At 44.1% G+C, this 12,273-nt stretch overlaps 1 protein-coding gene across 10 annotated transcripts in view; it reads left to right on the top strand.

Annotated features, from left to right (window-relative positions):
* Positions 1–12,273, top strand: part of NRP2 (neuropilin 2) — a 126,750-nt gene that overhangs the window by 47,022 nt on the left and 67,455 nt on the right. For all 10 annotated transcript variants that reach the window (XM_025211048.1, XM_006029547.2, XM_025211046.1 and 7 more), the window contains exons 4-7: positions 159–389; positions 1,352–1,507; positions 3,915–4,084; positions 6,055–6,210. In XM_025211048.1, coding sequence (XP_025066833.1) covers positions 159–389; positions 1,352–1,507; positions 3,915–4,084; positions 6,055–6,210 — 713 coding nt within the window. The remainder of the gene's footprint in view (positions 1–158; positions 390–1,351; positions 1,508–3,914; positions 4,085–6,054; positions 6,211–12,273) is intronic.

The raw sequence follows: 12,273 nt of genomic DNA, 5'->3' as shown, positions 1-12,273 counted from the left end.
ATTTACAAAACTGCTGTTTCCCAGGAAATTTTCAGTGAAATTCCTCTTGCGAATACAACCACCTTGGATCCAGAATGGATTTTCAATAGCTCACAATGAAGAGAGCCCCCCCAGCCGTATTGCTGTTAATGTTGTATCTACTTTTCTTACCACTGCAGGCTCTGAAGACTGTTCTAGAAACTTCACCAGCACCAATGGCACTATAGAGTCACCAGGATTCCCTGATAAGTATCCCCACAACTTAGATTGCACTTTCACCATCGTGGCTAAGCCAAAGATGGAGATCATTCTTCAGTTTCTGACCTTTGACCTCGAGCACGACCCCTTGCAAATTGGGGAGGGAGATTGCAAGTATGACTGGCTAGACATCTGGGATGGCATTCCTCAAGGTAAGCACTGGAGTGAAATAGTGCTTTCTTCAGTGTCTGTCATTGTCCCATTAACAAAAAGGATAGAGAATCTGAAATGTTCCACAGTAGTTTGCATCATGAAGGTGTCTGGAAGGCTAGAAGGTGGTAACAGAGTGGTTATGGTATCTTGCTGTGACTTCAAGGAAAGGATTTTTAGCTTTGACAGACTTATGCAGAAGGCCTCCTCAACTCAGCTATAAATTCAGCTATAAAGGGGGACCTGGTCATTTGGAGAGAGCCAAAAGTGACCACATACAATTCTAGCCACATCATCCCTTTGTACACTATTAGTTATAGAAACGGGTGTGCTTTAACCACACTAGCTTGGTGGACTGATAGACTTGGACCAAGCTTTGACTTGCCTTTGGCTTTTGAATGGATCCAAAACATTATTGGCCTTCCCTCAGTTGAAGCTACCAATTAAATGCTAAGGCTGCAAATCCTGCCTACTTTATTGGCACTTTGGGTTTGTGCTCAGGGAGGGTCAGTGTAGGCTTTATCTTACACATAAACATACATTTCTCATTTTCTAATTGTATCGTGTCAGCATCTTAACTAAAGACAGGATAGACCTGTTGATCACTAAGGCACAGCAGATATAGGAGAAAGACTTGCTTTATAAACGATTTATCAAATATTATATATAATGCATTGTAATACAGTGATTGATACATTAGACATGCGGAGGGATAGCCAGAGTGACATTCATTTAACCAATACCATGCTTCAGCTTTCTCTGTTCTTAAAAAAAACCCATACCATTGTAAGTGATGGTAGTGAGCAAATCTGAAAAGCCTTCATGTTATCCCGATTGGTTCCATAGGGTTGGTTGTTACTTGCTGTCCACTACCTGTATGTTTTTGCTCAGTAGTGCTGATTTGTTAAAGATTGATGTTCCCAACCAAGATGCTGAAACTAGAATTGCTCTTTTTCTTTTGCAGTTGGCCCCTTGATAGGCAGATACTGTGGTACTAAGACTCCTTCAGAGATCCGCTCAACTACTGGTATCCTCTCACTCACCTTCCACACTGATTTGGCAGTGGCCAAAGATGGTTTCTCAGCCCGTTACTACTTAGTCCAGCAGGAGATTCCAGACAGTAAGCTGGAAATTTTATAGTTTCTTCTAACTTGTGTAGGTCTATGGATTGTTGCATCTGAATCTCTGGGAGTGTTTTCATCCATCTGTGCATCTGAATGAGTAATCCGGAGAGTGTTTTCAAGGGGTTGCTTCTCAGACAGCAGTACAGAGAGAACTGAAAATAAGTGTGTGTTAGCTTTTGCCTGGGCACTATTGTTAAGAATGAATCCATCTGACCTTCATCTTTTTAGTTGCTCATAACTTTTTCAAATTCCTTTTGGGGTGAAACTTTCCATGTCTGGTCTCACTCCAGGGGATTTTTGGAAGATTTCAGTAAAATTGGTGCAGCTGTATTATTGAAGAGTGGGAAAGAAATGCTCTTTTTTTCCTTGATTTTCTCAAAATACAATTATCCAGACTGCCAGTTGAAATTTCATGCTTGTCTAATTTAAAATGCCTGAAGCTAAGAATTTCAAACTTAAATTTGTTGTCTGTTCCTCACAAAGAAAGGGAAAAGATCTGATTTGATGAAAATAAGTTGTGTACTTTTAGCGTTGTGAATGCATAAACTTGTAGTGTTAACATATGCATGTTAGAAAATGTTATGTTTATTTTTTCATAGTACCCTTCAACTAGAACAATAGTTCTCAGCATCCTTGTACCATGAACCTATGTTGCCACAGAGAAAACTTTCAGAATACTGTACCTGTCTCCCCATTTTCTAATTTGTATTTATCCAAAAAAAGGGTGGGTCTGGGTGATCCCAATTTGAGCACACAGGACTTTAGATACTTAGAGCAGTTTAGACTACCAGACACTCACCATTAAAGGCTGTTGTGCTAAGGACTCCACAGCGAAGCTACTGTTAAGGAGCCCTGCCTCAGGTATGTCTCAGTTAAAAAAGCTTGAGATGGGACTGCATGAGTTTGTGTGTATTCCTTTCCCATCCTGCTTTTGTGTTTTTGCCCCCCTTTTAGAAAACAGGGAAATTAAATGTTAATTCAACTTAAAATTTGAAAAATTAAAAGAGCAAAATTATTCAAGAGACAAATTCTGTTTTCACTGGGCGCGTCTACATGCACAGTTAATGCAAAACAATAAGCTAGGGAGCTTATTGGTTCCGGATATGCCATTTGAACTTGTGCCCGGGACCACAGCATGTTAAGCTTGGTTGGAGCAGCCCCAGCTGGCAGGGGGCCCAAGGGGTCAGACTGCCATCCCTGGGTTACTCCCCACACTCAACATGCTACGGGGGGCCTGGCTAGAGCACGAGGATGCTTCAGTGTGGGGCATGTCACAGGCAGCCCCCATGCTGAAGCACCCTCATGCCCCAGCCAGCCAGAGCAGAGTCTTATATGTGTGCTGCTGTAGAGTAAAAAAACTCTGCAGGAGGATAGTACTTCTATGTACAAGTACTATCTTGCTGCAGAGTTAATTAGTTTACTGCAGCCTAATAGGGACACACATGTAGACACACGATGTTTACTGCATAGCTAATAATCTACTCCGCAGTAAACGTCTCATGTAGACATGCCCACTGAGACTTTAATGGCACCCCTGAGAGTATAATTTGCTTAGTGTTTCTAGTGCTGTGTATAACATGGCCATGTTAAAAAAAAATGGATGTTAGTAGAGCAATGTCATTGTATGCAAGTTGAGGGCTTGGCCAGCTTAGTTCTTTTTTGCCATTTTTTTTTTGTTAAATGTATCTTGCCCCTGCTTGTGGGACATATGCCACAAAATGCACAAGATGTGCATCCTGGCTGAATTATTGCACCTTTAAAAGCCTTAAAAGAGAGGAAATTCAGAAAACAGGATAATAGATTTCTCAGTCTTAATTGGTAGGAACCTCCTATGATCCTGCTTTTCCACCTGGAATAATCCCCCCTCCACCCTCTCTGTCAAGTCTGACATAGACTCCTGATCAACCATTATGTTCCCATCTGACCTCAACACCTCTCAGACTTTGCAGAGTGCGTTTCTTTCATGCCTTCCCCATTCCTTGCTTTGGCTGTAGTTAGGGTTCATCTCCTAGCTTAAGAAATTAAGTAGCTTTACAGCTAGGTGAATGGCTTAGCACAACTTGATGTGGACAGGAGAAGGCAGTCACATATCAGAGGTGGCCAAAGAGTGTGGAGATGGCATTTACCCAATTCTAAAAGTGGGAAAGTTCTTAATAACACAATCCAGATAATACAACTGCCAATAGGTCCTTCAAACCCAAGGCCACCCCTTGTTCTCACAGATGCTTTCACATTAGTATTTGCAGTGATTTTGTGTGCTCAGATAGCCCTGTGTAAATACATTCATTTTTATGGGCATAAGGATTTGCTCCAGGATTCTGGGGAGTAGTTTTATGGCTGACTTCCAACTGGAACGGAAGTATACAGGATTTGTAAACTGATCTGTGCATGTGTCTGCTCTAGACTTCCAGTGCAACATTCCTTTGGGGATGGAATCTGGCAGGATCTCCAATGAACAGATCAGTGCCTCCTCCACCTACTCAGATGGGAGGTGGACCCCACAGCAGAGCCGGCTCAACAGCGATGACAATGGATGGACTCCCAATGTGGATTCCAACAAGGAATACCTCCAGGTATGTCCTGCTCCCAGTGGGCAAAAGGGGAGAACAGAAGCCCTAGATTATCCAGGTAGAACATTAACATGCTGGGGAAGCAGGGCTCTTGATGTTAGGCTTAGCAGCAGTTGTATTGCCAGACAGCTGGCATGGCATGCGGTGCTGCACTGACCTCTAAATCTCTTTTGTCAAAAGCATGATCTGCTGGAGTTCCCACCAGTCTTGTCTTGTGAGGCAGTGCCGCAAGGTAACTGGCATTGGCAGGCACCGCTGGGAGAGCTTTGTAGCCAGCCCTGGCAGAGCAATGCAGCAAGAATGCGTCTCTGCAGGAGGCGAAGCCAGCCTTGGCAAGGTCCTGCCACTGTACTCTGAAGCTTCAGTGCCCCTCCCCCTCCACGCGGCTTTGAACCAAACCGATTCTCATGCTGTTAAATTGACCCTTGAAACATGAGGCTTGTAGGATTTTTTATTGCCTCCGTGACTTGCAGGGAATCAGCAATGGGTTAGCTGCTGCTGCTGCTGCTGCTCTTCAGCAAAGTCAGCCTGACTGCCTTTGTGCAATGAGCCAGCCCTGTTGACCCATTAACATTCCTATACAAGGTCTGACTTGACCTCATGCCCCCTAAACTTTGATGGACTTTCCAGAGAGCTGAGAGCCTGAATGCTGCCACTTACAAGGACCATTGACTCTGCAGCCATCCTGACGGCCAGAGCCTTAACACAGTGTTGTGAAAGAGTGGCTAGAATAATATTTATTCTACTGGAGATGTAGCAAGCATTGGCAGGGTGGACTTCAATTAGGGGTTTTATAGAGCAAAGGCTTTTGTTAGGACCTTGTTTGAACCATACTCTTGGTCCATAAAGGGCTTCTGACTGCATATATATCATGGGGAGATGGTGCATGCTAAAGGGCATTAAGAACTTGAGGTAGTGAAATGTCATTGCCTGAAGCAGATATCTAATTCTTCATTCATGGCAATGCTACCGAGCCAGCTCCTGTGACCTTTTTTAACCCAGATAACTAAAAAAATGGAAAACCATGAACTGCAGCTCTTGCTAATTGGACATCATGATTTTATTTTACACCAAAAAGCTTGGCCTCTGTCCCATTTAAAAGGATGTGAGCTTTCAATTTTAGTGAAGATCCTGTTGTCTTGTCTGAGGGGACACTCTATAACTTTCACATACTGGCAAACTTCAAGGTCCTTAACCAGTTTCACCCAATCCTTGTGCTGGCTAAACCACTGCTGAGGTCAATCCCTGTGGGGGGAGTTTTCCTCCTGTTGAAATCAGTGGGAATTTGCTTAAAGAGTGGGTAAATGTTGTGTAAGGACACCAGGATTTTGCTCCTGTGTGATCTTTGGCATATTAGCACTTACACCACTTCCCCTCCACTACCACTTATTCTTTATTATCACAGTGGTGCTTAGATTCCCCAACTGAGACTGATGCCCCACAGACAAGGGAGAAGACAGTCCCTGTCCCAAAAAGTTTACATACAGACAAGATGGGCAAAGGATGGGAGGGGAAAGTGAGGCACCTGCAACACACCTCTGCCCCCTGAAATGAGAGATTGGAGAATTGCAGCCAGAAGGCAAAACATGAAGCACTTTTCTCTGCAGCCTGTGTGTGGCTAGATCTAGAGTCTAGCAGGGTGAAAAATGATGCTGGAGTGATTGTGTTGAGTGTCCAAACCAGTTTGATCCTTGCACAGGACTCTCAAGACAACTCTCCAGCCACTGCAGGGCAAAAGTCACCACCTTATCTCTGTTTTATACCAAACCCCAAGGAGATTCAGTATTAGATCACAGCTAGTTTAAACTGACAAAGTGTAAACCTCCAGTGTAGGTCCATGGACTGGAGCTGCAGCAGTTTGCAGCAATGAAGCATCTGCTCCTCAGTTTTTTAAAATAAGGGATGATCTAGTTTATGATGGGTCTGATGTTTTTACCCCTCTCTTCCTCTCATCTCTTGGAAAACCCAACAAGGTGGACCTTCGTTTCCTGACGGTGCTGACAGCCATTGCTACCCAGGGTGCCATCTCCAGAGAAACACAGAATGGCTACTATGTCCACTCCTACAAGCTGGAGGTCAGCACCAATGGTGAGGATTGGATGATGTTCCGGCATGGGAAAAACCACAAGGTAAATGCATTTCTCCATAGTATTTGCATCTCTGTGAGTCTAGCAATCAGCAGAAGAGTGGGATATAATATAATATAATTTTTGTGGGGGGAGAATGGATGGGAGGTGGGAGTTGCTGCTTGCTGACACTGTTTAGTCAGGGTTGAAAGAATCTGTGATATGGCTTTCACCAGAAATAATCTTCCTCATCTGTGAAGTGATCAGGAAATCCTCATTCCTTGGAAAACCTGGCTGCTGTTGCATCTTGCTCAGTGGAGAGAGCCTGCAGTATGTTCTCTGACTGCAAATGAAGGAGAAAATGCCTGTGTTTTGCCACACAAGATTCATGGAGCATTTATGGCCGGAGCCCCGTCTGCATGCTGGGTTAACAATCACAAAACCACATGAAACTGCAGTTCAGGAGTTATTGAGGCCTGGAAATGAAAGGGCACGAATCCTATGAGGGGATCACAATGTCCCAGAGAATAAAGCGAACAATAAATAATGAGGAGCAATTCAGTTTGTCAAGTATATGGGATCTGCAGTAGCAGTCGTGGTTGGCAGTGATGCATTGAGTCCTCCATGCTTGTGCCTCTTCTGTCCGCAGCTCCCAGTTGTGTGTAGGCATGGGGACTGAGATTGTTTATGAATATGGATATTTGACCCTTTGAGATATTTGATCCTTTGGATGCACAATGGATGCTCGATGCAGGAGACACTCAAATGATGCTCTGGGCAGATGTTTTTAGGTATGATGAGGTGAGGAGCTAACTGGCAAGGAGGGGAAGTGACTGCTCAGAGTATAGCTGTGTATAAAACAATAGTGTGTCCTAAGAGGTGCTGCTCTCTAATTCCTCCTGGCTACACGTTCTCTTTAATTAAGGGCACTTCTGCTCATCAGTATGAGGTGTGGCTGCTGGTGCTGTTGCTTTGCCCCCCCCTCACTGGATCATGTACATATGTACCATGCAGCAAAGGCTCCAAGAGCAGCTGCCTCCTCTTCCCAAGTATTTCAAGTTGTTCAACTGTTCTGTTAAATTAACGGTCCACCCCTCCACTGGCAAGGCCAACGCTGGCATGTAACTCAGCAGCTCAGGTTTGCAGAGATTTGTTCTGTTCTTTCCCTCATAGGGTTTCATCTTCCATGTAAGTGTATTTTTTAATATATGTCTCAGGCTCAGCTGAGCTCCACGTCTCAGAGCAGACGACATCTGTGGTACTTCTGTGACCCCCATCCCTCCCCAGTCACCACTGCTCTAGGGTCTGAATGCCTCAGCATCACCAATGAATTTATCCTTCAGCACCCTTGTGAGGCATGGAAGGTTTTTATCCTTATTTTATAGAAAGAGGTTCAGTGACTTGCCCAAGGTCAGTAAGGAAGTGTGTGTCAAAGCACAGACTTGAACCAGTATCAACTAAGCCATGCTTCCTACTGAAGCTCAGTACAAATTAGTTAGCTTTATAAGGGTCACAGAACCTTACCTCCCATAGAAATAAGTTCAACCCAGATTCCCAGATCCAAATATGTGGGCAGACTGGATCTGGATCTGTGCTTCGTGGCTGGGGCATATCTCTAGGATTCATGTGATTCCAATGTTAAACCATACTGTGACCACTTCTGTATCATGACTGGGTCTGGGTCATCTGGGAAGGTTTGAAGGACTTTGCAGACCTTTCAGAGAACCCAGTCTGAGTTTCGAGATTATAACAAAATATAAGGCAGGTAAATTTAAGGCTTCATGAGGGACCATTTTTAACAGTTCAGGCACAGGGGAATGGTTGTAAGAAGGACAGTTAGAAAGATATGATGATAAATAGCCTAGTCAGACTGGTTTTAAATTGCCATTTTCAGGAAATCCACTGTTCAGAGTCATGGGAGGTTGGAAGTGGGCCTGGGCAGGGAGTTTCATCACATGTGACTTTATCCTTCCCATCTCTGTGAAGCTGTAGGTGAAACTCCAGATCCTAAGCTGGTATGAATCAGGATAACTATTGTTTTTATTGGAGCTAAGCTGTTTTATACCAGTCAGGCCTAGTCCCAAAAGTGTAAGAACCTACAGCCTAGATACTCCTGTGGTTTCAAGCCCTGTAGCAGCATGAATGACCAGTGGAGGATCTGACCCTTTCATGTGTGCAAAGAGCTCTCAGCTCTGTAGCCTCCTTCAAGGCCATTTTCTCTCTTAATTTTTACAAGTACAATCTCTTCCTCTGCACTTTTTTTGTTCATTCCAGTCTCTTTTCTCTTTTTGTACCTTGGCCTCAATTTAGCAGACACCTCCTGAGGCTGGAGAATAAGTAATTGCTTTTCAGTGGCTTGCCTACCCCAAAATCAGGGTGAGCAGCTCCCCTCCCCTTTAAATGATTCGCCTGCAGCAGCCCAGCAGCAGGGCGAGTGCAGAACCTCCTGACTCAAATATACGTCCCCGAGCCCCATAGCGCAGCTCAGCGCATCGAGCACTGGAGGGCTGGCTGCGCTTTTCCTTTAACGTTAATCTCTGCTGTTCCTTCATTAGGAAAGCTCCCAGATGTCTGTATTTAATGTGCAGATTCCACCCTGTTCATGGTGTGTCAGTGCAGCACTCTGCATGGTTCGAGCTGAAATAGTTGAGCAAACCGTGCCAAATAGATTTGTCAAGTCTGCCGCAGTTTGATTTGATGCCATGAGGAGTGGGGAGGGGCAGGGGGGACTCTATATTTCTGTGTATATGTGTCAGCCCATAAGAAGCTGTTCTGAATCTCTCCCTGCTGCCTGGGTAAGGTAGGCTGGGAGCCAAGCTTCACTGGTGCTACCAGGAGGTCAGCTAACATCTATATCTTCATCTGAAAATTAGAAAGAGAGTCAGTTTAGGAGATGTCGGGGGGAGGGAGGGGAGGAATTGCTGTCTTCAGAAATGGGAAGGCAGGTATGACCTCCCCACCACTGTTACCAGTGCTAAGGAAGAGGAAAGAGGAGGATATGCTGTTTACAACAGAATGTGAAAACTCAACTTCAATTCCCCAGCTGCTGTCAGCATTGATACAGTGCACTAAAGGCAAGGGAATAGGAAAAAGCAGAATAAAGTGGAGGAAAACAAGATTAATGAGAGCTCAAGGCAGTGGGGGACGGCTCTGTTGTTTTCTTGCAAGGCGCTACTACTGCCTTTTGGAGTAGAAGGAGGGGAATGGAATTGCAGACGTGCTGCCTGAGTGAGGTCAGGATTAAAGTCTCTCTGTCTCTGTGCCTGTCTACCTCGTCTGTTCCCATTCAACTGGTGAAGAAGGGCATGCTGTACAGAAAGAAAAGTGATTACAGCTCTGGGGGGTTGCAAGCCACCTTCTCTCAAAAGTTAGTTCAGAAAATGGTGCACATCTATAATGCACCCCCATTAATATACACATGGAAATACATACATGTGAAATAGACCTGCCTACTACATATCAGTCTCTCTCAGGAATATATTTATACATGCATGCATGTACACAACATGGGTCCAAAGTGCCACATGTGCATCTGTATTTTAAATGCTCCAAAACCCATGAAGGCTTGGGTGTGGCATTCTGATCAATCTCTATAAATGACAGCAAGTCAGATTTGGGAGCTTCATCTCTGTTGTACATAGTGTTAGCACTTGCTGCACACGAGACAGAATCAATGGACCCACTAGGCTGTATTTTCAAGCGTGATATAGTAGCCATTTATATCATATAAATCATTTTGCAGGCATTTGTACAAGTGAAACAAAAAATATTGGTTCTGAAGTGTTAAGTGCTCTCCACTCCCACTGTCTTCAGCTAAGGGGCTCAGCCCCTGTCAGCATCAGGCCTTACGTTTATGTGTTGTTGCTAATCTCCTTATACAGCCTAAAATGCATCAGGATTTAAAAAAAGAAAAAAGAATTGATTGTTACTGTTAGTACATTTCTCTTAATAAGCCCTTTCTCGTTAGCAATTACTGACATCACTGAGTATTATGAGGCGGGTATGGATCATATCAGGACCCAGTTCACAAGGACATAGGAATGAGTGCTTGGGGACCTAAGTTCCATTCCTGACTGCCAGTGACCTCAGACAAGTCATGTCAGCACTTTTTTCCTCAGTTTTCCCACCCGTAAAATGGAAATAATGCAACTTACCCTCTTTTTTAAAGTGCTTGTAGATCATAGGATGAGAAACACTAGACAAGATCTCAGCTGCAGTCACTGAAATTTTCTTAATAATTCTAATGGCTGTCTGAGGACTTGTTTGCTATCTGGCCTCCTTTAATTATATCTTAAATTGGTGCATATAGAAGGGCAGAGCTTGCAGATAACTTAGCACCCTCAGCTTTCATTAGAAACTGATAGTGGAAGGCACAAGGTACTTACAGTATCTAGGTAGGGACTATCAGGGGTGGCTCTTAGGATAAGTCTGCCCCTTCTCTAATGAGTACTTCTCCTTTTGGTTTTGCCCAAGGACATCTGGACTCAGTAATCTTAGTGAAAGCTCAGTTCTGTGGTTTTTTTATCTACAGAGTTCAAGAAAAGATCTAGTGATCTGCTGGCAGTCTGAAACCTCATCTGCATTAAGATATTATACTGCAGATGTTTAACTCATGTCTCTCAAATCCTGATTTGCTTCCACCCTTCCTGCAGAGTAAACAACTTGTCAACATTTGGCCCAGAATTTACCCTTAGTACTGTACCCAGGAAGTAAGATCCTGGGTTTCCTAGCCCAGAGGTAGCCTTATACTTTGGGACCTCACTTACCCTTGGCAAGATAACTGTAGATCCCACTGCCCTTGTATCCCAGGTGATACCTTGATCCAGGACCTCCCTAAATACTTAGGATTCTGCTTGTCCTTAGCAGGCATAAACTGTGATCCGGTAAAGGTTGTTTTCAATGGTGGCTCACTGCCCAGTATACATAGTGCCCAGTCCTGCAGGTAGTATGCAGGTCATACTGTCAGGAGGGGTGATGGCAGTTCAGTGAAGTGAGCAGAATCGGACTCTGCTGCTCTCCAAATGCTTGCAGGAAATTGTTGCTCTTTCATCCTTTGTTCCTGGCTTTAGTAAATCTGGGACTGTCCATCTCTTCCCCAGAATCCTCATGCCACCATTTTACATCCTCTCCATCTAACAAGAAAAATAATCTCCCCTTCTTGTCTCCTTCATGCTTCTCTGTCTCAAATCCTGAAACCCTAATCCTGTTAGTGTGCTCTGTTCCAGGGTTGTGTCTCCATAGGGGTAACATAATCCTGCAGTCAATCTAGTAGGTCCAGGGAGGCATGCACAAGTGCGTGCGTGCACACACACATGCACACCACCCTACGTGGCACAGGAGGGAGAAGAGAGCTGCTGTTATTCCTGCCCCCACCCTAGAAAAGGGAAACCTTTTCCTTTAATGTCCCGAAAAACTGCATGGTGACAAAAACAGCACTAAAAATAAACAAGGCAAGAGGTCATCCCCAACCATAAACTTCCTTTTGGATTTAATGGCGTTTTTCTCTCCTTTGCTTCACTTCTGACTCTGCAGCTGGCAGAATTCCCACACCCACTGGAACTAATGCAGCTTAAAAAATCCCTTCACCAACAAGGGGAAGTTTTTAAAATGAGGAGTGTCATGAATCTGATTTACAAGAAGGGGTGGGTGTTTGTACAAAACCTATCCTTGCTGCCTCTAGTCTCAGCATCTTCCCCTTTCATTTGGTTTCTGCAGCAAATTAATTAAGGAGGTCAGCTCTCATTGATTCTCAATTTAATTTTACATGTAGCCTGGCCGAGTGGATGGAAACTGAAGTCAACGTAAAATGTGAGGAGGGGACAAGCAGATCTTTGATGCTGCAGTGGAAACGTGTTGTCTTGACTGCTTCTTAGAAGATGCTTTTAATTTGTTAATGGTTTTCCCATTTGTCTTCTAACTCTGTCACCCCTGTGTGCGTGTGTTCTCCCTTTCATACATATATCAAGATCGCAGCCAGATTTTCAGCTGGCGTGAATCACTGCAACTCCATATAAGTCAATAGAGCGATGTTGATTTACTTCAGCTGAAAATTTGGCTCCAAATATGTGCTGAGTGGGTTGAAAAGTGTAGTATTTTGGAGGAATACTGATGTTCTGTTTTATAGGA

The sequence above is a fragment of the Alligator sinensis genome, unplaced genomic scaffold (assembly GCF_000455745.1).
Source record: "Alligator sinensis unplaced genomic scaffold, ASM45574v1 scaffold372_1, whole genome shotgun sequence".
Lineage (NCBI taxonomy): Eukaryota > Metazoa > Chordata > Crocodylia > Alligatoridae > Alligator > Alligator sinensis.
The sequence above is the reverse complement of the archived record's forward strand: the minus strand, read 5'-3'. Positions and strand labels throughout refer to the sequence as shown.